This window comes from Zingiber officinale, chromosome 2A, assembly GCF_018446385.1.
Source record: "Zingiber officinale cultivar Zhangliang chromosome 2A, Zo_v1.1, whole genome shotgun sequence".
Taxonomy (NCBI): Eukaryota; Viridiplantae; Streptophyta; class Magnoliopsida; order Zingiberales; family Zingiberaceae; genus Zingiber; species Zingiber officinale.
The window spans coordinates 103,196,874-103,221,528 of NC_055988.1; the positions used below are offsets into that span (position 1 = coordinate 103,196,874).

Here is a 24,655-nt window from a genome sequence, read left to right on the forward strand (position 1 = left end):
GATGCTTAGGGGTTATCGTATAAGAGAGTCGATACGCCGAGCGACATGTCTGCTCGGCCGAGCTACCGAACGACTAAGGCTGCATGCCCGTCCGAGTACGTGACCGAGCGGCTCTCCCGCTCGGCCTAGTAACGGAAGAGGACAAAATGGATAGCTGGCAATATCCTTCTCGAGACATGGGCCGCCGACAGGCAGCATGGTCGGCGACCAGATCGAATAGAAGATCGTACAGTGAAAGTTTCCACTGTCATGTCAAAGATATGTTTGGACGGTTGCGGTATGACATCAGACACACTTTTCTGACACACCCATTTTAAGGTATGCTTGGGGGAGCATGCATGTCTCGACGAGCGTGCACTCACCTCCCCGGGATCCTATATAAGGGCCCCTAGACTTTGACGGAGGTATGCGATATTCTTCACTGTAGCTACAGTCTCGTTACTCTGTTTCTGCTCATCTCGCCATTGCCTGACTTGAGCGTCGGAGGGTCGTCGCCAGGAACCCCTTCCCGACCCGACTTTGTTGCAGTTTCGTCGGAGGTCCACGTCATCTGGGAGGTCATTTGAGGATGACATAGAGCGTCACATCCCCGGCGTCCGTCGACTCGATTCTCGGACAGGATCAATGATGATATAAATGAGTTGGCTTTCATGCGTTTCTCACAACAATTTTTTTTAGTTCTAATCAAAGGATCCTTACGCACTCAAAGACATAAAATAGTTATTTGGAACGTGATGTGATGATGGAAGGAAGCATATCTGGCACGAAGTCAGCTACCAGAGTGGAGATCAAAGTCAAGGTGATCAACGCTCGAATGTCAAAGGGTCGAACGGATGATCATTACATTAATGATCGGCCGGGTGGTCAGGCCCCGACCGTAGGAGATGGGTCTGAGCCGTCCCCCATTCCGGATCGAAATGATACGCAAGACAGTCGACGCTCAATACGGAGCAGCAGGATGCTGAGGTGACGGCTTCGCTGATCCGGAATGGGGGACGACTCGGAGGTGGCGTTGTACTGATCTGCAGAGAGTGGTGAGGAAGACAACTGTCTTGCGTATCATCCCGGATCAACACAATGCTGGTTCACGCTTTCGGTTGTCTTGCGTATCATCCCGATCCGGAATGGGGGATGGCTCGGACCCATCTCCTACAGTCGGGGCCTAACCATCCGACCGACCATTACAATGATCCTCCGTTGGGCCTTTTGACATCCAGGCGTTGACCACCTTGACTTTGACCTCTATCTTGATAGTTGATCTCATATCAGGTAAACCTCCTTCTATCGCCGCATCAGATATAAATTCTCCATTTTTTTTATCGACTAGAAAACATATTAAAATTTTACAAGTGAATTGGAAAGGGATTCATTGCCCATTGAAAATTGAGCTATACCAAATAATTTTAAAATTTTGTATTTATATTTTTATTTCGGTCATCGTCCAAATTTTGATAGATTTTTTTTTAAAAAAAAATTGGACTACATATGTTTAGTGGCAGTTAATTTTAGAGAATATAGAAGGGCTCCACTAAATAATAATATAATTTTTTGGCCTTGATAATTTGATCTTTTCATCATTGATGGCAATTTGGTTAATTTTAATGACATACTCAATTTTAAAAATGAAACCTATTGTGGTAAATTATAAAATTATGCCATAAAAATCATTAGGCGAAAATTTGATAGAAGCAAAGATAGATCATGCCATAAAAATTCCTAACAAGGATGTCTATCTTGTAATAACTTTCTTTAACAGAAATAACAAAACAATGCAAGTATATCAGATAACTTAAAAAGGGAAAGAACTTTCTTCAAGAGCCACTTTTTTTTATCTAACCAAAACCTGTCTCTAAACTCGAAAAAAAAACTCATTTAGAAATTAATCAACATGATTTTTTTTTTCAAAGACAGAATTAACATTATTCACATATAAGATAGTTAACCATTGTGCATCGGAACAATATAACGAAAGAAGCCAATTGTAAACTTTACAATCACACAACTATCAGTGGTTCAATCTAATGAATGAAACCGAGATCAGGAAAGTAATCTTCAGTTGTATCAAGGAAATGATATACCGTTGCTTCCTTGGTACGCTCTTGATCGGCCATGATCCACTAAACCCGGTCCTTTCAACGTCTGTTGTATGCTCTACACAAGAGTTGCTTCTCCAGCCCCAAGGTAAGGAAGGGGACTGCCGTTGCGGGGTTTGTGAACTAGGGTTTCGCGATAGAGGTTGATGGGTTTTTTGGTTTGTGTCTTAGGCAAGGAGAAGAGACTTCTGGGAATTGAGAGTTTGGCTAGTTTATAGTCCCACATCGGAAGCTGTTGCTTTGCGTCTTGCGAGAATGACTATAAATTGGTTCGTGGTTCATCTTGTAAAATTCATGCAGCTGCGTGGTGAACACATAGCGAGTTATTCTTTCGCCTTTTACTAAAGAATATCGTATGTTCGTCGTTATAAGTAGCATATGCCAATTTTTGAAGAGGTTTCTTTGAAAAAAGAACCTAACTAAACTACAAATTTTAAAAAAATTATTAAAATTAACAATATTATTATTTTGTCAATTAATGAATATTATGAAATGTCATGTCCTCTAATAATTGATTGCTTTATAATAATCAATATTTTACGGTAATAAAATAATTTATTTTTTATTTTATATTAAATATTTGAGTTTAATTAGTTCTCCTGAGTTTTGAATTATTTATAGAACCAAATTAATGAAAAGATTAGTCTCTCAACCAAATAAATGAAAAGATTAGCCTCTTAAAAAGTTCGTGAAAATCACATGAAATTAAGGATGGTTCTTTTTTTGCATGAACCATCCTTAATTTACTGTAGTTAAGAAAAACTATATTTCATTTTAAATTTTTTTACTTAAAAAAATAAAGATAGATAAATTAGGATGCATTAGGAAGGTTAAAGGAAAGAAAAATTTACATATAATGAATGAGAATAATTTTGTTTTTAAGTTGATTGAGAGAAAAATTTACATATAATGAAAGGTACTTGGGGGGAATGAAAGTGGAAATGAGAGTGGGATTGAAAGCAAGTTTAGTTTGAAGGATTGGTGGTGGATCCTACATATTCAATCATCCAAATATAAGAATAAGCTATTACTTAGTAAAATGTGGAGTATGAAAACTCTCCATTTCTATTCTATTCCCTTCTGGGAACCAAACACCTAGTGGATGATAGTAAATTTTTTCTTACCAAGAGACCATAAAGAGGTATTTGAGTTTATTAGAGATTTTAAGTCAATTTACAGATAATAATATTATATTATAGTGTAAAAATTAAACAAGTGAGCTTTTTTTCCTGAACGACAAACAGCTCGTCATAAATTAACTTCTATTAATTTAAATTTGAAGATTAGACATGGAGAAACTATGCTGGGAAAAAAAAAAAATCATCCTTAATTAACTGGTATTTAAGAAAAATTAAAGATAATTAGATAAATTAGGATGCACATTAGGAAGTTAAAGGAAAGAAAAATTTACATATGATGAATATAATGAGGATAAATATTTTTAAAAAATTTGAAGATTAGAAATGGAGAAACTATGCTGGGGAAACATGTAACTTTGAATATTGACGTTGATGAATGGAACTTGGTCACTGATCAAGGTGGATCGGGGAAAATCTATTAAGAAGAGAATTCAAAAGAAAAATCAAAGAAATGTACATACACAGAAGAAACATCGAGGGAATCCAAGTACCAAGATACACTTGCGTCTCCAACACTGATTGCTAAAGAAGTAAAAGAAATGTGCTCATTAAGTTAGCTTACCATTGAGAATTTGAGGGTTCAATTGTGTAATATAACAGGAAGAGGTTTCATGAGCAGCCAAATGAAGCAAAAGTTTGTACGTCAAAAAACTAAATGAGCATGTGGGGTGAAGGAATAAAAACACCGACCAATCAAGGCTCAAACAAGCAGGAAATGCAAATCAGTCATCAAGCTGTGTCATGGAGCTGCAGGAATTGTCCTACTCCAGACCATCTGCATTCTAGAGACTATGAGCTCGCCTTTTTCGTTCTGGTTGCTCCTCGGAAAGACTAGAAAACCTTTCTCAAACCACCTGTTCTCAAGGAAATAGTGCAGCTTCACTTATCAAATAACCATCTATTGACTTATCATGAATTCACCCTTTTGGTTCTCCAGTCAAATTAATTTATTCTTTTCTTTGATAGCTTTGCAGATAACCTTCCTCTTACTGTGTTTGGTTCTGGATTCTTTCTACGAGCGGGTCTTCTTTTCCTTTTCCGATATTTTTTACCTTCGAGACGTTGGCGGCGTATCTCTGGATCTGCCCAACCCCGCCCCCACTCGGAGAAAGAAGAATACGGCTTGTCCGCTTTTGATGAGAGTAGCATATCTGCTTCTGGATATGCTAAAAACTCCTTTTCAGATTCAGAGCGGAGAAATCTCAAGCCTTGTTCTGTTAGCTCTGGATATTTGATTGACACACGAACCTGATAAGCAGGGAAAAATCAATCAACAAAAGCTTGGACCATGCAGCAATTAATCTAAAATCATTTTTATAATATATATATATATATATATATATATATATATGAAATTCTGCACAAAACCCAAGTATCTGATGACAATCGTCTATAAATTATGTTAAGTGATTTGCTTCATGTTCAAACGCCTGTCAAAACCCTCATTACATACCAAAACATCTCCTTCTGTAATGTACCCCTTTTCCTCCAGAATTCGTGCAAGGCCACGCCACCAAACCGGGTCACTTGTAGCAAACTTGCGAAACTGTATATTGTTCCAAAAACAAAAACGCCTTAGGGACAGAGACATGAGATTTTATCTAAAAATAAAAGAATATTTCAACAATGTGCAGAAAAAAATTTACTGCTTCAATGCTTTCAAAAAAGATTGAATCAAGACTACTAGACTACCACCACTGTACAGTCTCAAAATCTGAATAATATCTGCCCAAATCAGATGTTGGTTGTGCAGATGTGTTTTTAATGTTTTTTAAAAGAATCAAAGTAGTTTTTCCCTCAAAAGTCTTAAGATCCGAGCATGGAAGGAGTTCACTTCTAAGATATGTGAAGATTTTTGTGGAGAGCACAGCATTTGGAGGTTATAGCCATATCCTCTCCAACAAAATAGCATAGCGGAAAAAAAAAAGAATCAAACAATTCTTAACATGATAAGACGGATGTCACAAAGTAAGAATATGCAGAAGGAATATTAGGGTGAGACAGAACTATAGATTGCATGCCAGAAGTGCCCCAGGAAAACAGGACACGCAATAATGGACCCCGTAAAGTTATAAAAAAAAACGAAGAGAAGCAGCACTTTGCTTCTGCTCAGACTTCCAAAAAAAATTATAATCAAAATGAAATTAAAGGGTAGAAATGTATTAAAGGAGGACAACCAATTAAACCATTAATTAAGGGAAGAGAGTAAACCAAATTAGGAAGCCATATATATTTTTGATTAGAATTTGAAATAATCATAAATGGAGCCTTGGAAAGCGTGTTACTAATTAGATGTCAAGCCATCAAAAATATAAGAAACGGACTGGAGTCAGCAGAATCCCATGGAAACCAAGCGTGTATTATATCTGCTACCTTGCAAATACAGTGAGAGATGAATGGACATTTAAACCATGAACAAATACTATATCCAAATAATAAAAGATAAACCTGTTCTCTTATTCGGCTTACTACCATCCGGAAGTTTGGCCTCCCAGCAACCATCTTATTAGCAGCATCATCTGTATATGCATTATGAGCATATGCCTGAATCAAACACAACAATGTCTTAGGAAATTATATAAACTTTTCAAAATAATGAACATCAAAATAAGCATTCAAGCATAAACAATACGATGCTTAACAAGCTGTAGTAGAGCTCTGCATGGTAATTTTACTCCATATCTTGTTTCAACCAAGAACCAATCCCAACTCCAAATGAGATTCAAACCTTGATTTAGTATAACTGAGTATTAAATAATAAATATTATAACTTAATTCCTTCCCCATATAACCTTGACCACCCCCTTCTTCGCAAGCCATGCCCCACCTTCTCTTGTGGTTGTCTTCCTCCTTTCCCATTGACACAAGCATGGGTCTTCACCTCCCCTTGCAATGCCATCAAACTCTAAAATTTCCAACCTCTCTGCACATGGCATCATCGAGCACCCATCCGTCCTCATGCGTAGAGCAATCAAAATCCTCTTTCCCCCCATGTGATGTGCACTGCTTATGAAGTTGGCAAGTTCGACAACCCTTGCAGGCAAGGTTCCTTAGTCTCCTCTTGTTTTTGCAGACAAGTTCACACTTTGCACTTGTTTTTCATACCTATACTCATATGTGTCATGTCAACATGAATACAAAAGGATTATCCACAGAATTGAGTAACAAAGATAAATAGAGGTAGCATTTTCAGGAGATACTTTAGAAGTGTGTAAAAAAGTCTAAATAATAAGATTAGCAAATAGCTAATACAAAACGATATTATAGGTTGTAACATTCTTGAATAAGCTTGTGTCCAATATTAGCAATACACATGTTAGTGCTATAATGTCTCAAGTGGACAAGTCTGACTAGTTTTGATGTGGCTAGCAAAGATTTAAGGCTTATCTTGTATTTCTGATTTGTTTGTCAAGTATGCAAGTGCAAGAACTTGATTAGGCAACTACAGGTACAATGACCATTCAATGGGCATTGAGGTTGCAAAAGTCCAAGTGAATTAAGGTTGACTAGATACTTGCCAGATGAAGTTCATCGGATGTTAACAAATAAAAAAGCATAAGAAATCAATGGCAAATGGAAGTGCTGGTAGAATGCTCAAAAGGTCAAGATTAGCAAGTGTCGATGAGGAAGATTCGGAGGGGAACCTCATGGCAGGGGGAGATCTGAAGGCTTGGTCTCTTTGTAGATAAAGAAGACCCAGAGACGAGACCTCTTGGCAGAGGAAGATCCAAAGGCAAGCCTCTTGGCAAAGGAAGACCTAGAGGCATGGTCTCTTTGTAGATGTGAGTCTTGAGATATGAGGAACTTGTAATCTTGGTCTTAGGGGTTTTACCTAGGCATATATTTGACAAGGAATAAGTGTTATGGGTCGTAATCGACAAATGAGATCAATCTTGAGTAAAGTTGAGATTGATGAGTAGATTCAATCATAATCAAGTCCACTTGGTAATCAACTGAAGACATTTTGCTTGTGAATAAAAAAGTTCTAGTTTAGCTTAAGTTGATCGAATGTGAATTCAATCAATTTAAGTGGTTTGAGAAATTGAATAGTTGATTACTGGAACCAGGTCGCTCTCTGTTTGAATTGAGTTGACTCAAGAAAGTATTCATTGGAGGATAAAGTTGCAACAACAGTCATTTGAGTGGTCTAAAAGAGATTGAGTTGACTGGCTTATATTTGAGTTGATTGAAATGTGAACCAGCTTATATTTGACTTATATTTGAGTCATTGGCAAACCAGCTTGGGAAATCTTATCCAATTGACTTGAAAGACAGGTTTTGATTCGACTAAAATGGATTTGTGTTAGCACGACAAGTGTTGAGTCAATTGAAAAATAGCTGCTAGTAGATAAGATTTTCATAATCAACGTTTTAATCATCTAGCGAAGATTTGAGTTGGCTGGAATTAAATAGAACGGTTGTGTGAAGCTTATTCAAGCTCAATTTGAGCACTTTCTAAATAAAGGGGCAAGGGACAATCTCCACAACAATTCTAATGTCAAATTCCACACTCTAATTTTTTTTAGTTTTTACTATTATTGTTGAACCCCAAGAGTTTAATGCTTCTATCTTCAAGTTGTTGTAAGGTTTCAATTTTCTTACAAACCTCTTCTTTTATGCTTTACTTGCTTTCTATCTTGTAAAAAAAATGTAGAATAGTATTAATGGAGTATTAGTGAGATTTTCGAGGGGTGACTCACCAAAAAAGGCAATAGGTCATGAAGTAAAACCAGCGATTCAAGCCACATTAAATAATTTATCAGCATTATTGTATTTTGATTTACATTTCCACTGCATATTTAATCCTTGTACTTGAGTTGTTCTGAATTTCAGATTCAGTTATTTCCCCTCCAGTTACACCACTGATCCTATCACATAGGTTGCAAAATAGCTAAATATAAAACTTATGTAGGTTATAGCTGTTAATGAAAAACTAATAATAATAGATTCATAGTAGCCACCTCAGTATCGAAACATAGGGCTGCAAGTTTTGTTCGTTTCTTAGTAAACTTGCCGAGCTATGGTCTAGAACTGATAACAAAAAAAATTAGTATCAAATGAGATAAAATCAGTTATAATCTCTACAGACTTTAGTGTTAGAATGTCAGCAGGCCTTGAAGGAAAACTTGAAACAGACAACAAATAACAAGAATACATACAGTATTTATTAATTTGTGATCTTTGTACATTTAATGAAACTACTCTTTATTAACAATATAGATGTCTGCCCTCCACTCTAACTCATACCACCACACAATATGAATTAGCATTGATTAGCTCCTTGCAAGTTGCAACCAAAACAAATCAAGACTTAAGCCCTCCAATTCATCTGGCACAAAAATCAAAAAAAAGGAAATGGATTTTCATGTAGTCTAATAAAAATTGAACCCTTCAGAACAGTCATACGCTCTTGCTACTCTAAAATAAATAGAGGGAGAGGAAAATCATGTTGGACAACTACGGATGTATACACACAAAAGTAATCATGAAGAATAGAGATAAGTTTGGAGATTAAGTAGATACATGAACTTAACTGCCACAACAAGAACCAATAATTTAAAAGGAATAATGATGGTCATTCAAGGAAAATCCATTGGAAGGGATATCTATTCTCACTTCAAAATTTTAAATAGAAGTATAAGAAAAGTCCTCACATGTTCAGCTTTTAGCACCCCTAAGAAAACATCTGCTTCAGCCTTCATATTTTGTATCTCGGGAGGTCCAGCAACACAGATGTCACATCTTCATGTTAGGAATTTAAGAAGGAACGCATAAGGAGGTTGTTACCGGTCAGTACGAGACAGAATAAGATATTAAAAAGAAATATAGGACAAAGCATGTCTCATATTTCTTTTGTTCACCAGACTTCATTATTTTAAGAATCAGGAGTAAAATACACCAAAGATAGTTCATTCTTGACTGGATTCTTCTTTTCTATGCTTAAAAACAACTAAAACCATGATTGTGCCTGAATATAGTAAGACAATGTGTGGAGTAAGGGGATGCTTCATAGCCAACTCTTTTCATGATTGTTTGAGCATATTGGAAAAATGAAATTTCCAGTAGAATCAAAAGTTATCTGTGGCATCGATCTTAACAAACATATTATAAATTAATCAAGAAGAGCCTGCTATAAATTAGAAACAATTAATAATCTGCATAGCAAACTTAGGTAAGAAAAGGTCCACAGGCTGGATAATTGTAAAACTCGAGTAAATGTTGATGCAACATATAACATCATGTTCAAGTGGGATGTAGGCATATAGCACGCTTAACATAGGGCAAACCCAATGGTGAGATACCTTGACTTAACATAAGCAGTGACATCTTGCACTTAGTTATGAGGAATTAAGGAACAGAGAATTGCTCTCAGCAAAGACCACAGAGTATTTCTACTTTTCTTGGGCACTGCTAACACTCCTACCAGTCCATTGGTACAAATCTGATGGAAATGAGCACAATTCATCCAACCCAAAAGTTAAACCAATGTCGAGATACCTCCAATGAACATAAGCCCATGGAATCATCCTACATTTGCCATGTGGGACAAAGAAGCAGAGACACTACTCTAGCTGTCCCACAAACTGGTTCTACTACTCTTGGCCAATATTAAACAACGGAATATATGTTAGATACCAAAAAAACATAATCTGTCTGATATTGTGTACGAAATATCATTTGATATTACTTAATATTTATTGCTGAATTTATCTAATGAAATCATATAAGCTCTTGACTTATAATGAGTTGTACTACAGATAAAAGCATGCAATATAATTTTCTGAAGTGAAAGAAACACAGAAGCATACAAGTGGCATCCATCACAGTCAAGCTCCTCCCCAAAGTATCCCACTAATGCTTTGGCTCGGCAAGTAGTAGTGTTCATAGCATACCTATGAAGTTTACATGGATATTATACAGTGTAGAAGAGATTAGCAAATTGTATAAAAGAACAGAGAGAGTACAATATGTCAATACCGGAAACAATCAGATAACAGCTTATATGCTTGTTTTGTCTGTTCATCGTTTCTTTGACTAGGAAGAAGCGTTGGTATTCGCGATAGATTTGAATATAAAGCTGCATGGGGAAAAAAGAAAAAGTTGATGAATAGAAAATATCATCGTACAGAGAATAGTCATTTGATGGTTATGAAAAGTTGCATATCTTAAATCAATAAGAACAGATATGAATGATTTCCCAGCTTCATGAAATTTGTGTTAAAGAGCTCTTGCAACTTCCCAATCAGAAAAATATTCTCATAACATTTTCATGGATCGAGTAAAAATAAACAGGAATGCTCTTGAACTATCAGTGCATCTACTCATCTCATTATATTTCTTACTTTGCTTAGTTTCATGTCTCATTGTATTAGTTACTCTTGAACTATGGTATCATGTCTCATGCAATCTCTGCACGAGCAACTGGAACATCAAATAATATGTTACCCACACTAAGTTTAAACTGTTAAGAGTCTAATCACTTACCAAATGTCTTTAGTCAATGGGTCAGTCTCATCAGCTGGAGCCACAGGGAATGGTAGACTATCTCATCATCTCTTCTCTAGGCTAAATTCCACTCATCCTTATTTCCACTCATCCTTATTTCCATCAATAAAATGACTAAGATCAACTGTTTGATGTTCTGCCCAATTCTGTTTTTATTTTGGACTCACAAACAGGCATGTTACTAATGCACAACATAGATTCAAAAGTGACAATCAGTTAGTGCATCCTAACCTGTCAAATAAACCATTTGCTTCACTTAATTATAATGTTTGTGGTCTTAGATTGATATGAATATTGTTGAGAATCCTCTAGGATGGCAAGGGTTAATGAAAGATACAGAGTTGTTTGACAACTTTAAATAGCTTTGCGAATAGACCTGATGTCAGGATCCTATATGAACATTAAGAAGTGATACTGCTCATAACATTTGTGTCAGCATTCAATTTTACTTCTACATGTCCAGTAGTGGTACAATGAAACTAACAGTTTTCATAGTGCAGAAATCAACACTTTATCTAGGTTGAAAAATATTGGTCCATATGAATATTCCTCTTAAGTTCTAGGTTGAGGTTGCTCTTGTAAGATATGTTGTAAGTCATTTCTTTATTGAAGGAAAATCACTTATCTTCTTCTGTCTCACATAACCAAGTGCATTACTTTTTCCTGTCATTATGCACTTCCCCACCCTTCATGTTTAATGATGATAATTCGTCTGAGATCTTCTGTCATGGTTGCCAACTGTGTTCACCTCACCTACTAAAGAGGAGACAGATCTCAATTTGCTCCTTCCTCTCAGTGCTTTGCTGCACAAGTCATAACGGTAGGGGCAAAAAGAAGCATTTTATCTAAAGACAAACATCTGAAGATCACAGTACAGGACCATTATGGATTATCAGAATGATGAAAGCAGTTAACTTAATCAAACAATTTTTCTGTGTGCAACATGCTTTTCTGTGGTAATCCATATGGGTAAGAATATGTTGAGGGAAAAGTTAGATCACCTCTGCATTGAAAGACACAGTGCATGTCCCAACCTACCTTTTTTTTTTTCAATTACCTATCATGCTGATAATACAAGCGGACCTATGCATCACATCAAGGTTATAACCTGCTGTATTGCAAGGTCTCACCTAATCTAGTTTCTGGAAGTTGATCTAATTATCTAGAGCAATCTTAATCAAACGAGTACTTCCTAAATAACAGGAAAATGTTACAAAGTTCAGAATGGACATATTTCAGGAGAAAAAATTTCAACTCACTGCAATCTGAGAGTTTTCCATCTCTCCCAGCTCGACCAGCTTCTTGATAATATGCTTCCAAACTCTGCAGGAAAAGAACTTGTTCAGAAGATACGTAAACCCATGATAGATCATACATCACAATCTTCAAAAGTTCAATAAACTATTAAAGTCATGGCAGGCAAATCTAGGACTGTAAACGAGCCGAGCCGAACCGAGCTTTGGGGTGTTCAAGTTATTTGATAAGATAACCGAGCCGAGCCGACTTAAAATGAACCAAGCTTTTGAAATGATTGTTCAAGCTTGACTTGGTTTATTTTTTATGAGCTTGAGCTTGGTTCGTTTAGATGTTATCGAGCTCTCAATTCAAGCTTGGCTTGAACTTGGTTTATTTAGATGTTATCGAGCTCTCAATTCAAGCTTGTTTGATTGTTTGAAACTTTTAGTTATTCGATTGATTATTGAGCTTGATAATTTAAACTTATTTATTTATTTTATTTTATTTTATTATTTATTTAGCATATTGAAAAGAGTTTTATTAATGAATATGGATCGTGAACACGAACATTGTTCACGAACGCTGTTCATGAACGTAAACGAGCTGAACACGTGTTCAAGCTTGCTTGTTTGTTTAATTAATCTTGTGTATATTGAACGAACATAAACAAGCTCTTACCAAGTCGAACACCAAGTTTGTTCATGAACGTTTGGTTCATTTACAGTCCTAGGCAAATCTGGACAATAATAATCAATTTAACAAGAAATGTGATAGGAGTGAAATACATGAGAACATAAAATACTAAGTATATGAAAAATAACTACTATATATATACACAAACAAATGAAATATGTTTGATGGAAGCAATGCATCTGTATAGACACACAAAAACCAAGACTTCATAACACATAATTCCCTTCAATTAAAACAGAAAAAAAAAAACATGAAATAGGGGGGAAAATTGTCAATTCAAGAAAAGGTGATCCATGCTGAGATGAAATGCTTCTACAAACGCCCAGAAAAAGACAAGTTCAAGAAAGCTATGCATTTAGGCTATCATTCTAAAGAGAACCAAGAACATTTAACCCATGATGAGGTAAGACAGCAATATAAGTTCTAGGACTTTGAGCGCTTAAAAAGAAAATCTTAGTAGATCATTTATCACTTATTGACCATCCACTAAAAAAAACTTTGTAACATTTCATTACGAAACACATTCCTAAAAGATAAAAAGGGTGAAGACTTTAAATCCATGGTTTGGAATTTGGTATCATGTTGCCTAGCACAGCTGAAATTTTACCATTCTGGTAAATTTCTAAAATTCAGTACTAACAGCACCGGTAATATCTCTTGTGCTGCACATGTCACTTGTATGAGGACCATACTATGTCAATACTCAGGGCACACGCCTGAAGTACAGTGATATGAATTTAGCTAATAATGAGAAACATTTGTTAGTCAAAAAATTTGTTAATTTTTAGATTATTTTATTTTAAATTGCAATTCAATAGACCATCTAGTTGTTAAGGCCTTATTTTGTTCAGAAGTAAACAAGTTATAATAAATAAGTAAATCTCTTGAATTCATCTTCAGATAGTATCATACAATAAGATTTTAATTCAATTGACAATCTAATTATTGTAGTTTGCCAAAACGTCTAAGGTTGATAGTGTGTAGTACAAAAATGAATTTAGTTCAATTGTCTTATTTCAAAAAGTAAATAAACAAGTGGAAACATATTAAAGAGGCAAAACTCATTTGATTTTATCCCATAACACTTCGATGTATGTCAAAATCACTAAACCCCAGTATAGTACTGAAATCATACCCATTTAAGTCAACTTAAATTCTGGCATAGAATGAGACTTCTTTCTATATCTCCCTCATATTCTTTTTCCCCCCATCTCCCTCCCTAGCTCATATAGACATGAAATAATATAGTTGTAGGTCACCATGAACTTAAGTATTAAACTAATTCTTACATGAAAATCATTAATAGCTTTGGCAGAATTAGAAATGCACTGAAACAGCCCCAATTTGTCGAACGGGTCAAAAAAAAAGTCAGCATGTCCTTAGCAAGAAAAGCATTAGAATCTAAACAACAATATCATTTGTCGTGACCTATTATACCTGTGGCCATCCATAATGGATGATTCTTCGAACATTGGACTTATCAATTCCCATTCCAAAAGCAATTGTTGCTACAACAACCTAATCCGTGAGAATATTGAAGAGGGAAGAATAAAGATTAACCACAGGCTAGATATTTATGTTCACAAAAATGATGCTACGTAAAAGCCAGTCATTCCCTTACTCATTTGGCACTACAAACTAGTATAATACAGAAAATACCTGTATAGAGCCTTGATGAAATTCATGATGGACATGTCTCAGATGGCTTTTTGGTAGCTGCAGAATATTTCAACTTAGACAAAACAGGAAAATATTTGAGTAAGAAAATAACAACTGAAATATGCTAGTCATATTGCACATTCCCAGAGATTCAAGAAGTATATTTATCTGTGATGTCACCAAAAGTAAAAAAGTTTAGAAAAAGAAAACCATTTGAGAAATAGTTTAAAAATTAAGGATGGTGTTATAGATAAAGCTGTGTTGGCATTCATTGCCTTGATAAAACAATAAAATAGCAAGTTTAACTTGGGATGACATAAAGACCAAAATACCTTTAATGAAACTTGTGTTCTGTGTTGCCAAAGGCCCATAGGTTAAATGTGCACTTCGTGATTCAGAAGTTTGAGTTGGACCTGACCTTTCTAAAACATGACAATGACTAGTGAATGTGACGCAAAGATCAATTCACCTTTGACTTTGATTTTCTCTACTCACCAACTCCAAAAATGCCTTTGCTTCATATTTTCAAACTCTACCAAGAAGCAACACGTTCATTTGACAGTACCTGCCTTGATAGGCAATGTGTTCTCCACTTTCAGAATAAAAAACATTTTATACAATGAATTTCTCTCTTATGAATGTAGCAAAGAAAGAAGGCATTGGAACAACTACCAAGCAATACTGAGGAAATAAAATGAACTATTGAAACAAAGGGATGCAGTGTCTCCTTTAGCCCAGGAAGAGGGTAAAGCATAGAAGACATTTGGTAGGTCAAATTTGTTTGTTTCCGAAATAAGTTTGTTATTGATGCAAATTCATCTGAGTCCTTTCTGAAATCCAAATTGAACAGAAACCAAAAGAAAGAAGCAATTTGAAAAAAGTACTTGATTAGTTACTAGACTGGAAAACTGGTTTAATTGAAGGAATATTTGTCATTGGAAAGATGAAAACATATTCACATTCAATCAAGGCATAAAAGTGAATAGTGGGCAAACATGAGGCATGACAAAGATCTTTTTTGTCGATGACTTCAGTCTACAATTACCTTTGCATGATACGCTGCAGCCTTGACATTAAACTTACAAAGATAATCTGCTATCCTTAAAGTTTCTTTTCGAGTAGGAACATAGATAATTGTTGGACCTTCTTCCAAAGACACTTGCATATCAAATGATTTGGATGTGTCAAAAGTCTTCAAATTCTCGGATTCAATAGAAGGAAACTCACCGCAAGAAACTGAAAAATAAAATCAATTTGAAACAAATGGCATTAAAATTGAAGAACAAGAGGCATGTGAAACTTAAATGACAAGTAAAGATAATACTAATTGTTAAACCAAGTGAAATTCCATGACTGTAGTGCAGAATGCAACCATTTTGCTGACAAAACAAAATGCAAGAAACATGTGAGATGGTTATTTTGAAGCAACAGTTATATTCTTTTTTCCAAACTTGGAGCCCTCTAAGGCTGTCAAACACTTTTTGGCAAAAATTATTTGATTATCTTAAATGAGCTCAGATTCATGGATGATTATTTATACAATAAATAAGTATCAGTATTTTATCAAAGCGTGTATAAATGGAATTTAACTTGACTAGATCTTTTTGGATGACTAAACAAAAGTAGTAACACAAATTTTATATTAATCATTTTTTTATCAAACCCTATGCTTGGAGAATATTGAAACACACTACAAGCTATCACCACAGCACACCAGTGTGGACTGACATCAACATCTCACTGTATGGAAATCTGGGGTTTTCTTTTTCAAATGGGATTAGACATCTGAATTTTGAAGTATATAATTTATCTGAATGTACAGAAATACTGAATAAGAATGACTGATACACTCTATTGTTCTATTCTACTAAGTACAAAAAACTAAAAACATAGCACACATGATTTGTTTCAGTAATTTTTTTGTAATAAAAAATTCCATAAAGTGATTCTATAATTTCAAAAAGAAAATGAGTACCATCAAAATCATCTGAAAACGAAGGAATGTCCAGCTCATCTTCTAGATACTCAACAGTCAGTTGAATCTTTTCAAGAGATGCATAATCATTAGACCCATTGACTTCCCAATTTTTATATGTGCTGCCACCCTCATCATCCTCACTATTAGATAGTGAAGTTTCTTCTCCAGCAGATTTAACATAATCTGAAGAATTGGTGTCAGAGTTATCATTATCAATGGCACTAGCTTTCTGTTTTCTTCTGTTTGCCATCCTTGTAGCTGTGTAAGCTTGTATCAGCTCCTTAAAGTCTTTACAGTATGAACACACTGAAGATGTTCTACTGTGTTTAACCTATAGAAAAGGGGGAAAAATTAAGCAAAAAAGTGCCAATTGTAGGAAAGAAAATAAACACGCACGCGCGCGCAAAGATCTGAGAATATAGAGGTTGCATAACAAGTATTTAAGACTCATTCAGTCGCTTCATGGCAAGATCCTCAACCAGTTACTAGATTTGTCTAGCATTGGATGATTTTTGGAAACAATAGACTATACATGTACATTTAGTCTTCAATATAGCAGCTTACTTGAGCTCCAACCAGTTACTAGATTTGTCTAGCACTGGAGCCCACAGAGTGGAGTTGCATAACCACATAATGAATGATTTTTGGAAACAACAGAATATACACATACATTTAGTCTCCATATATAGTAGCTTACTTGAGCCTCAACTAGTTACTAGATTTGTTTAGCATTGGTACCCACGGAGTGGAGTTGCATAGCCACATAATGGATGATTTTTGGAAACAACAGAATATACACGTATATTTAGTCTTCAATATAGCAGTTTACTCAAGGTTCTTCAGGAGCTGTTTCAAATGATTTACATCTGGTGTAACCGAAAAGTTTGCTAATGATATGCTAGCTTGTCACTATATAAATGCTCACTGCCTTTCCCATTCCCCCTATAAACTTTATACATAGTATTTTCATTGATTCAATAGGCTTTATACCTTCCATTTTCCTCAAAAGAATCAACAATATAGTTGCAACCACACACACTTGAAACATGAGCATAGATGTCACTCATACATATTTCCTTTAAAAAGATAAATTTCAATACACATCCAAGACCTTGATTAACTGATTACAGTGAAACTTGTGTGTCTGTGTATGTTCCCTTCTAGATGAATGCTAGTGGAACAGTTATTCTCTACCTTTGCTTACAAAATGAACTTGAAATAGCTATTCCGCCAAAAAATTTATTCCTACAATCTTTTTAGTTATTCCTTGTATGGATCCAAGGCTGGCTTATTTTGGTATGATGAAATTGATATTCCATGCATCAAACTAAGGAATGCATCTTTATATTCTATTTCTAATCTACTCCATTTCCTAAGAATTTCATTTTGGGGCTTGATATTCAGCCAGAACTAGATGATGGCACATGGTGTTGGTTGACACTGATTAGAAATAAAAGGTTAGATCCACAGTGTTTTAAACTATATTTCAATATTCAACTAGAATACATAGTTAAAGGCTGGGTTAAAACTTCAAAATACATAATGTGACTGATTACTAACCATATCCAGCATTAATCAGTGCACATGTGAATAATTGTTAGACAAAGGAATAGAGGGGAATTTGAGAACTCAAGAAAGCCTTCTTGTCATCATTTCTAGGAGCTTAGTAATTTTATTACAAATACAAATAGTTGGCTGAAGCATAATTTTAAAAGGAGCTAGCTTTAGCAACATATGAAGCCCCCTAGGCACATTTTACAGGGGAACAAATAAAATAGAATGAGTCAATTCAAAAGTGAGGAGCTTCCCAAATGGCCACCCATCACAAAATTGCTTCATCATGAACACACTAAACTACAAAGTTGTTATGGAAAAATCAATCAATTCCATCAAAAGATATCACATTGTTGAGAGTCCATTCAAGGCAACTTGAACTTATGGTCCGCTCATTTTTCCACTTTGATGTGTGTTTTGATATGTTTGTACTCTTGTATCTTCGAAGTTTACTAAGAGTCACATTAATTATCACTCCAAGCATCACTCCTCACCCTCATCAGACTGGTTCTTTATATCAATTATCGCATGAGAAAGTTTACCAATTAATTTTTCAGGCTCAACCACCAACCCAAAAGCTCAACTTAATAATGTCTCTCTTACCTAAACATATAAATCTTCTCTAGGGTGTCTCTCCACTTTAGTTCTTGATGTCATAGTCAAGACTCAAGTACCAATTAGTCCAAAATCATCCCTAATTGGCAGTAGTGAGGATCAATGATGACTATACTATCACACAGGTAGCCCTTTCCAACACCTCACCATACTTTTATTATGCTCACTCAAATAGCCATTATCATGACTTGCTTAGATAAAGAACTTAGCCATTAACTTGTCAAGTTCAACCATTGGCTGAAAATTCATAATCTCAAGTTAAAAGTAGCTCTCTTATCTGTTTATAGAGCTTCCCATTGACCCATAGCTCACAATTTAAGACTAAACTTGAACAGTCAAAATCTCCATCACTTTAAGTCTTGACATCCTCATCAAGACCCAAATTCCAACTCATAGCCCAGAATCATTCCTAACCAACAACATGTGAGGGCCAATAGTAGTAAAAATGTTTGAAACACAAATTAATAATAGCTCTCTTATCTAAGCTTATGAAGTTTCTTTATTAATTCAAAATTCATAATATGGGACAAAATTGTAGCTGCCACAAAGAAAGTTTAGAAGGAACAAATAAAAAGATAACCATACCAAGATAGTTTTCTATGATAACCAATTCTTTTAGTTCATCATATCTTTGAATGGTTGAGCTTGAAAATAATCTAGAGTGCCTGATTCATACATAGTGGATATCTGGTGCCTGGTGGCTTGACTAATGGAGGAGGGATGGATACCCAATGATTATAATCATCTCCTATATTATTCATTAACCAAACAAAGTCAATTGCTAGGTTAGAAAACACAGAAAAGGTTACTATCTACAGAAAAAGGTTACTATCAGTAGAATGATTTTTGTAATCATGCAATGAACTCCAAATAGTCTGAACATTTGACATGATTTTAAGGTTGCTCCTCTTATCTACTCCCTAACCAGCCTTCTTTCACTAGAGAAGATACCTTGCATTCATAAAGTTAAATTTTTAAGAAGTTGTTGGATTGGCATAGTATTCCATTCGTGTTTCCCCTAGTTTGTCATAATCAACCTCAATGTGGGCCACATTTTAGCCCCATCAAGACAACTATGTCAACATTATGAATTCTCAGTATAAACTGGATTCCAACCATCTCATTTTAAGAAGTCAAACAGCAGAAATAGATCAGAGATTTATAATGCTAAACACTATAGGTTCAGCCGAAGAAGTAAGATTTAGCAGTTTTACCAATGAATCAGCAAGATTTAACTCAAAGATGATGTTAGAAATCAACACAATCAACCAACTTAGCATGAATTGCAAGATAAGAAGCATTTTTTCCATTCTTGAAGACAACTTATGATTTCCACATACTGAAAATCGAAGATTTGGTCTGAAAAAAGAAGTCAGTATAATCTCTGTTTCTTTTGACATGTGCAATGACTTCAAAATGTCTTCCTGGACAGGATTTGTTGCAGTAGCAGTCAATGCCATCAAGGGAATATTGAACTGTGTGAAGTTCTCTCTCAGCACACTTAATCGCCTATCAGAATTAGAAAAAAAAAAAAACTACATAAGATGCATGTGCTCATCAGTTCTTCCATCTAAATAAGCAGGAAAAAACATGCAACAACAGTTTTCTATCAGTCAATACTAAACCAATGATATTTCAATTTACACCCTAGATATTCCAAAAGCTAACAAAGCAAACACAGTGGAGGTTAACAGTCCTTTAGAACCAACCTGTAATCAGGTCGAAAATCATGACCCCACTTAGAAACACAATGAGCCTCATCAATAGCAAACAGTGCGATCCCAGGATTTACTGCAAGACCCTTAAGTGGCTCTACAAGCCTACAAAAACACTGCTTGTGAAATATTAATCTGGACTGGAATTTTACAACCTCACAAAATTACTGTGAAAAATGAGGAAAATGCACCTTAATATTGTCTCAGGGCAAACATAAACAATCTTGTATGCACCACACATGGCTTTGTGCTCAACACTGTTGTCAGATTGTCCAGACCCAAGGAAGCATGCAGATACACCATATTTCGCCAGTTTCAAGCATTGATCATGCATCAAACTTATCAGTGGTGAAATAACAATCACAACCTTGCTTGTCATAATTGCTGGAATTTGAAAACAGAGAGATTTGCCTGCAATGCCAGTAACCAATTTGCTGAAAGATACTTTCAAACTAATTTAACAAAATAATAATTCAAAATATAAATCCAAGCTCTATGATTTGTTAAAGATAACAATGTGTCAGTCAAACAGTAAAAGCAGATAAAGCAAAATACCTGATCCAGTAGCAGCAAGAACAAGGCAGTCTCTGTTAGCTAACCATGCATCCAAAGCTTTCTTTTGAAAACCCTTTAAGGATGAAAAGCCAAAATGCTTGTGCAAAATATCACCAACTTTTTGTTCCCACTCTAATTTGACTTCTTGATTGTGCAAACTATGAGACTGAGAGTTACATTTTTCTTGTGAAACTAACGCTGTAGAATTGACACCATTTTCAGTTACCTGTTGACTGTATTCTGAAGGAAAATCCACTTTCAAAGTGGTATCAATATTGGAAATATCCTGTTGATCTAATTCCTTGCACTTTAAACTGCTTCTTCCATAAGTGCTAGAAAAGGAAGAGTTAGAAGAAACATTTCCTTTTATCCTATGCAATGGGTGAAGATGATCTTTTATGCTCGATTGTTTCCTTCTATTTGAAGTGTAAGAGGGCGCATAGCCTTGGTCAAAGATTTGACTTCTTGAACTGCTAAGAGCCTGCAAATTCCCTTTATTATCGCTCTTAGAGGAACCACTCAAGATAAACTCCACAGCACGATCAAGTGATGGACCAACAAGTTCTACAGCTTCACTAGCTTTAGAAAACTCAAAGCCCATGTCAATTAATTTGGCTATAATATAATCAGCAGAAACTTCACCTCCATCCATATCATAATTTAGTAACTTTGATACAATGTTCTGACTTCTGAGCAATATTGAAGTCAATCACTTACGAAGACTGCTAAAGTTGAAAACTGCAGTGCAAGGAACAAATACAGGGTAAGAAAAGATTCAAGGTGGTAAAAGGCGACTACGCTCACCCCCAACGCCCCCGCCAACCCGTCCCAAGGCCAACACGGAAGAGGTAAATCATGGGTGACTACTAGCCTTTGGAATAGTGACTGGCGCATGAGGGAGGCATTTACCTCGGCTATGCCGAGATTCGAATCTCATACCTCATGGTGGCAGCACCTCATGCGCTAGCCACTAGACTGTCCCGAGATAAAAAGTTCAAGGTTGCATGTCAAGAGGTGAGATAACAAATTCACACCAATTAAAACTTATAGATTACCATTTATGATAAACAACCAAGTGTCTTCTGAGTGCATAAAAATTATAAGATAAAAACTAGCTGAAAAGCAAGCATTAAATTACCTGTAGTTTCATTCTTGGATTTTTGTAGAATCTAATCATAGATTCCATAAGGAATTTATATCCACTCCAAAAGGATATTAATATTGGGTCTTCAAAATGAGGCCTCCCTGACCACAGTTGAACAACTAAAAGCTTATAATGCCTTAACAACTCTACGAATCAGCCCCGGAACCAGCATAAGACTAACAAGTCCAATTTTTTAACTACTCATCAACTCAGTGAGGCATTGCAACTCTGGAGAGAGGTTATTATAAGTTTCTGAGCATTATGAAATAAATAATCTAAACCCAATTTGTAGCCAGTTTGGTCCTAAAAACCTTCTTAACAGAACTTCCCATGAAAAGTGGTGATGATGTGAACTTTTCCAGTAGAGTCAATATACAAAGGTCAGTTTTGGTACACTGAACCAGGTTTGTGGAGTCATGAAAAAACAAGATATTGACCACTTGGATAAGAAAAAGGTCAAAAAATTTTGCTAATTAAAAAAATACCTTAAAAGAGTTGAGGTTTCCTTGAACTTCATGGAGCATAAGCCCCTCATACACAGAGTCAAGATAACGGATTGTAGAGGCATTGTTTAGTTTCATGAGGAAGTGAGACCTCCTCAATTTATTCTATAAAGGCTGACTCAAGAGGTTGGGATCAGATTAGATCATTGAATGGCTCAATGAGCAAGCTCAAGATTATTGTCAATCTAAGAGGGCTTATAAACTGACAGGAGAAGGAACGATAAGCCCTAAGCAAAGTTTGAGGCCTTTAAGAATTGGAATAAAACAAAGCCAGAACAAGTTTTTAAAACACTATGGCATATGTTACTTGGGTTTTGCTATATTTTTTGGCTTGAGGTTGGGCGCATAGTAAATATTTTCATCCACAATTAATTTTTTTTACATTCGATATTGCAGTACTAATAATTTTAAGCCTTCTATGTTTTTATTTGGTATTTTTTAGCATTTGTGTTAAATGAATAAAAGTTAATGGGCATGCTCAAACACTAACGGTCACCTTCAGGGTAATCTTAAACAAAAAATCTTAGGAACAATATTCAGCCTGTGCCAAAGTTGGACAAGAGAAAATATATTGAAGCATTGACAAAGATAAGTGTTAGTTGGCGTCATCTTGAAATTTAAAGAGCATGGAACTTCCTGGTCCCAGTTCCTCTGCCAACATTAAGGTAACAAGAGTGCCCCTAAATAAAGTCATCAAGGTGAGTTGACCTTGGTGTGCCTTCCCTTTATTGCGTCACTGTCACCCCTTGCGACTTTACCATATAATAAGGCACTATCCATCTGGACCTCATTATGAATTGGCAACAATGAGTGAGCCAATGCCCCCACTGGCATAGCTGAGTTGGTACTCGAGTGGTAGATTTGTGCCTCCCACCTAAGAGACCGCTCAGTACCATGATTTACATCCCTTCCGTAGGCCTTGGGGCGGGCCATGGAGGGGCACCTGGGTGAGCATATCACATATTGTAACCGACAATGAGTGAGCCAATACAGAGATTCCAGTCTCCTGATGGTCGATCAATTGAAACTTATGAACGGAGCAGATCAAATTTAAAAAAAAAAACGATGACAAATGAATAACAAAAAATCAGTAAAACCCCATTTATCGGTACACTAGAGATTGGCAACCCGAAGGAAACTAGGTCAAGAAACATCAAACTGCAACCATTCGCTAGGAAAGAGACACGAATGAGAAAGATGAGATATCCAATTCGACAACAATGCGCAAATGGTAACCTAGGAGAGAGTGTTTACCGATCGACGACGCAGGAGAAGGAGCGGGCGGAGAGGGTCTGTTTCGGAGCTGGAGCCTGGAGGGAAGGCTGAGCCTTATTTATAATCGAAGTTGGGCCGCCGATTTCAACGACCTCCACTGGGCTGATCATTGGGCTGGAAGCCTACCTTTGTATATATTTTAAATTTATAGATTTTTTTATAAAAGAAACTTTCATTTTTTACTTCTAATATTGATATATGCAAAATATTCATTTTATGAAAATAATTTTTTTAATAATATATGTTTGGATCATTTTTGAAAATGGAAGATAGACTTAATCATCTAATATTTTACTATTTACTATGCTTCAAAGAAAAGAATAAATCAAATTAGCATGAGATAATAATGCTGATTAAAATATTTTAATTTTGGCAAAATATAAAGTCTTATTCAGCGATTATTATAATTGTATCTACCAATACACAATCCCTTTTCTACCTAAAATAAAACTGTTAAAATCATTAGTTTTATTTAAAAAATGCATATTCTAGTAAGGTGCCCGAGGGGCCATAAATCTTTAAAAAAAAAATTAATTATCCGGATCTTATTAACAAATGCGCTTTGTGTGGAATCAAATCTCAGTTATTTGAGAGAAATGTCGAATCTCTCGCCATCAATCAAGGGTCATAAAAAATTATTTGTCCCCTCGAACGATGCAGTAGTTGAGACATAAGATTACCATATGAGATATTCGAGTTGAAACTTAGTATGTCTAAACATATCTTCCCTCATATCTTGACAATCTATACTAATGGCTAGTACTCATTTGTGATTTACCTTCTTCGAGTTGGCCTAGGGATAGGTTGGTGGAGACGCTGGGCCGAATAAATTACCTTTTGTCATATCAAATTTTAAACTATTAGAGAAAAAACTATAACATTCATGGTAGACGATCTAATATCATTGGATTCCTGATTAGATAAAACAGATAAATCATTCCAAGTAGCTTAGTATTGTTAACCCTGACTAAATACAAACAGGTAAATCTC

General features: G+C 35.5%; 1 protein-coding gene and 1 non-coding gene across 7 annotated transcripts; one reads left to right on the plus strand and one right to left on the minus strand.

The window, feature by feature from the left end:
- Positions 1-2,391: 2,391 nt before the first annotated feature.
- Positions 2,392-2,508, plus strand: LOC122044548. Its single transcript, XR_006129586.1, has one exon. It is a non-coding gene; the product is annotated as a U5 spliceosomal RNA (small nuclear RNA).
- A 1,226-nt stretch (positions 2,509-3,734) lies between these two features.
- On the minus strand, positions 3,735-23,694 carry LOC122041793 (ATP-dependent DNA helicase Q-like SIM). 6 transcript variants are annotated; one of them, XM_042601596.1, is made up of 16 exons: positions 23,645-23,694; positions 20,744-21,481; positions 20,380-20,599; positions 20,183-20,293; positions 19,814-19,982; positions 16,302-16,635; positions 15,372-15,562; positions 14,327-14,383; positions 14,105-14,185; positions 11,998-12,061; positions 10,211-10,310; positions 10,042-10,125; positions 8,887-8,974; positions 5,681-5,776; positions 4,686-4,778; positions 3,735-4,480 (listed from the first exon to the last, which is right to left on the minus strand). In XM_042601596.1, the coding sequence occupies exons 2-16, from the start codon at positions 21,393-21,395 to the stop codon at positions 4,175-4,177; spliced, it is 2,646 nt and encodes an 881-aa protein (XP_042457530.1). In that variant the 5' UTR covers positions 21,396-21,481; positions 23,645-23,694; the 3' UTR covers positions 3,735-4,174. The 6 variants fall into 6 exon arrangements, 5 of the variants coding, with proteins under 5 accessions (XP_042457530.1, XP_042457531.1, XP_042457534.1 ...); XM_042601597.1 differs by lacking the exon at positions 14,105-14,185; XR_006129079.1 differs by lacking the exon at positions 8,887-8,974 and having other exon boundaries at positions 4,438-4,480.
- Between the last annotated feature and the right edge of the window lie 961 nt (positions 23,695-24,655).

Coding starts and splice junctions, on each gene's coding strand:
- LOC122041793 (XM_042601596.1), bottom strand. CDS start 21,395: ATGGATGGAGGTGAAGTTTCTGCTGATTATATTATAGCCAAATTAATT. Junction 14,384..15,371: donor CTGCAGCGTATCATGCAAAG/GTAATTGTAGAC, acceptor AATATTCTGCAG/CTACCAAAAAGCCATCTGAG. Junction 10,311..11,997: donor TGGAAAACTCTCAGATTGCA/GTGAGTTGAAAT, acceptor TTCCCCATGCAG/CTTTATATTCAAATCTATCG.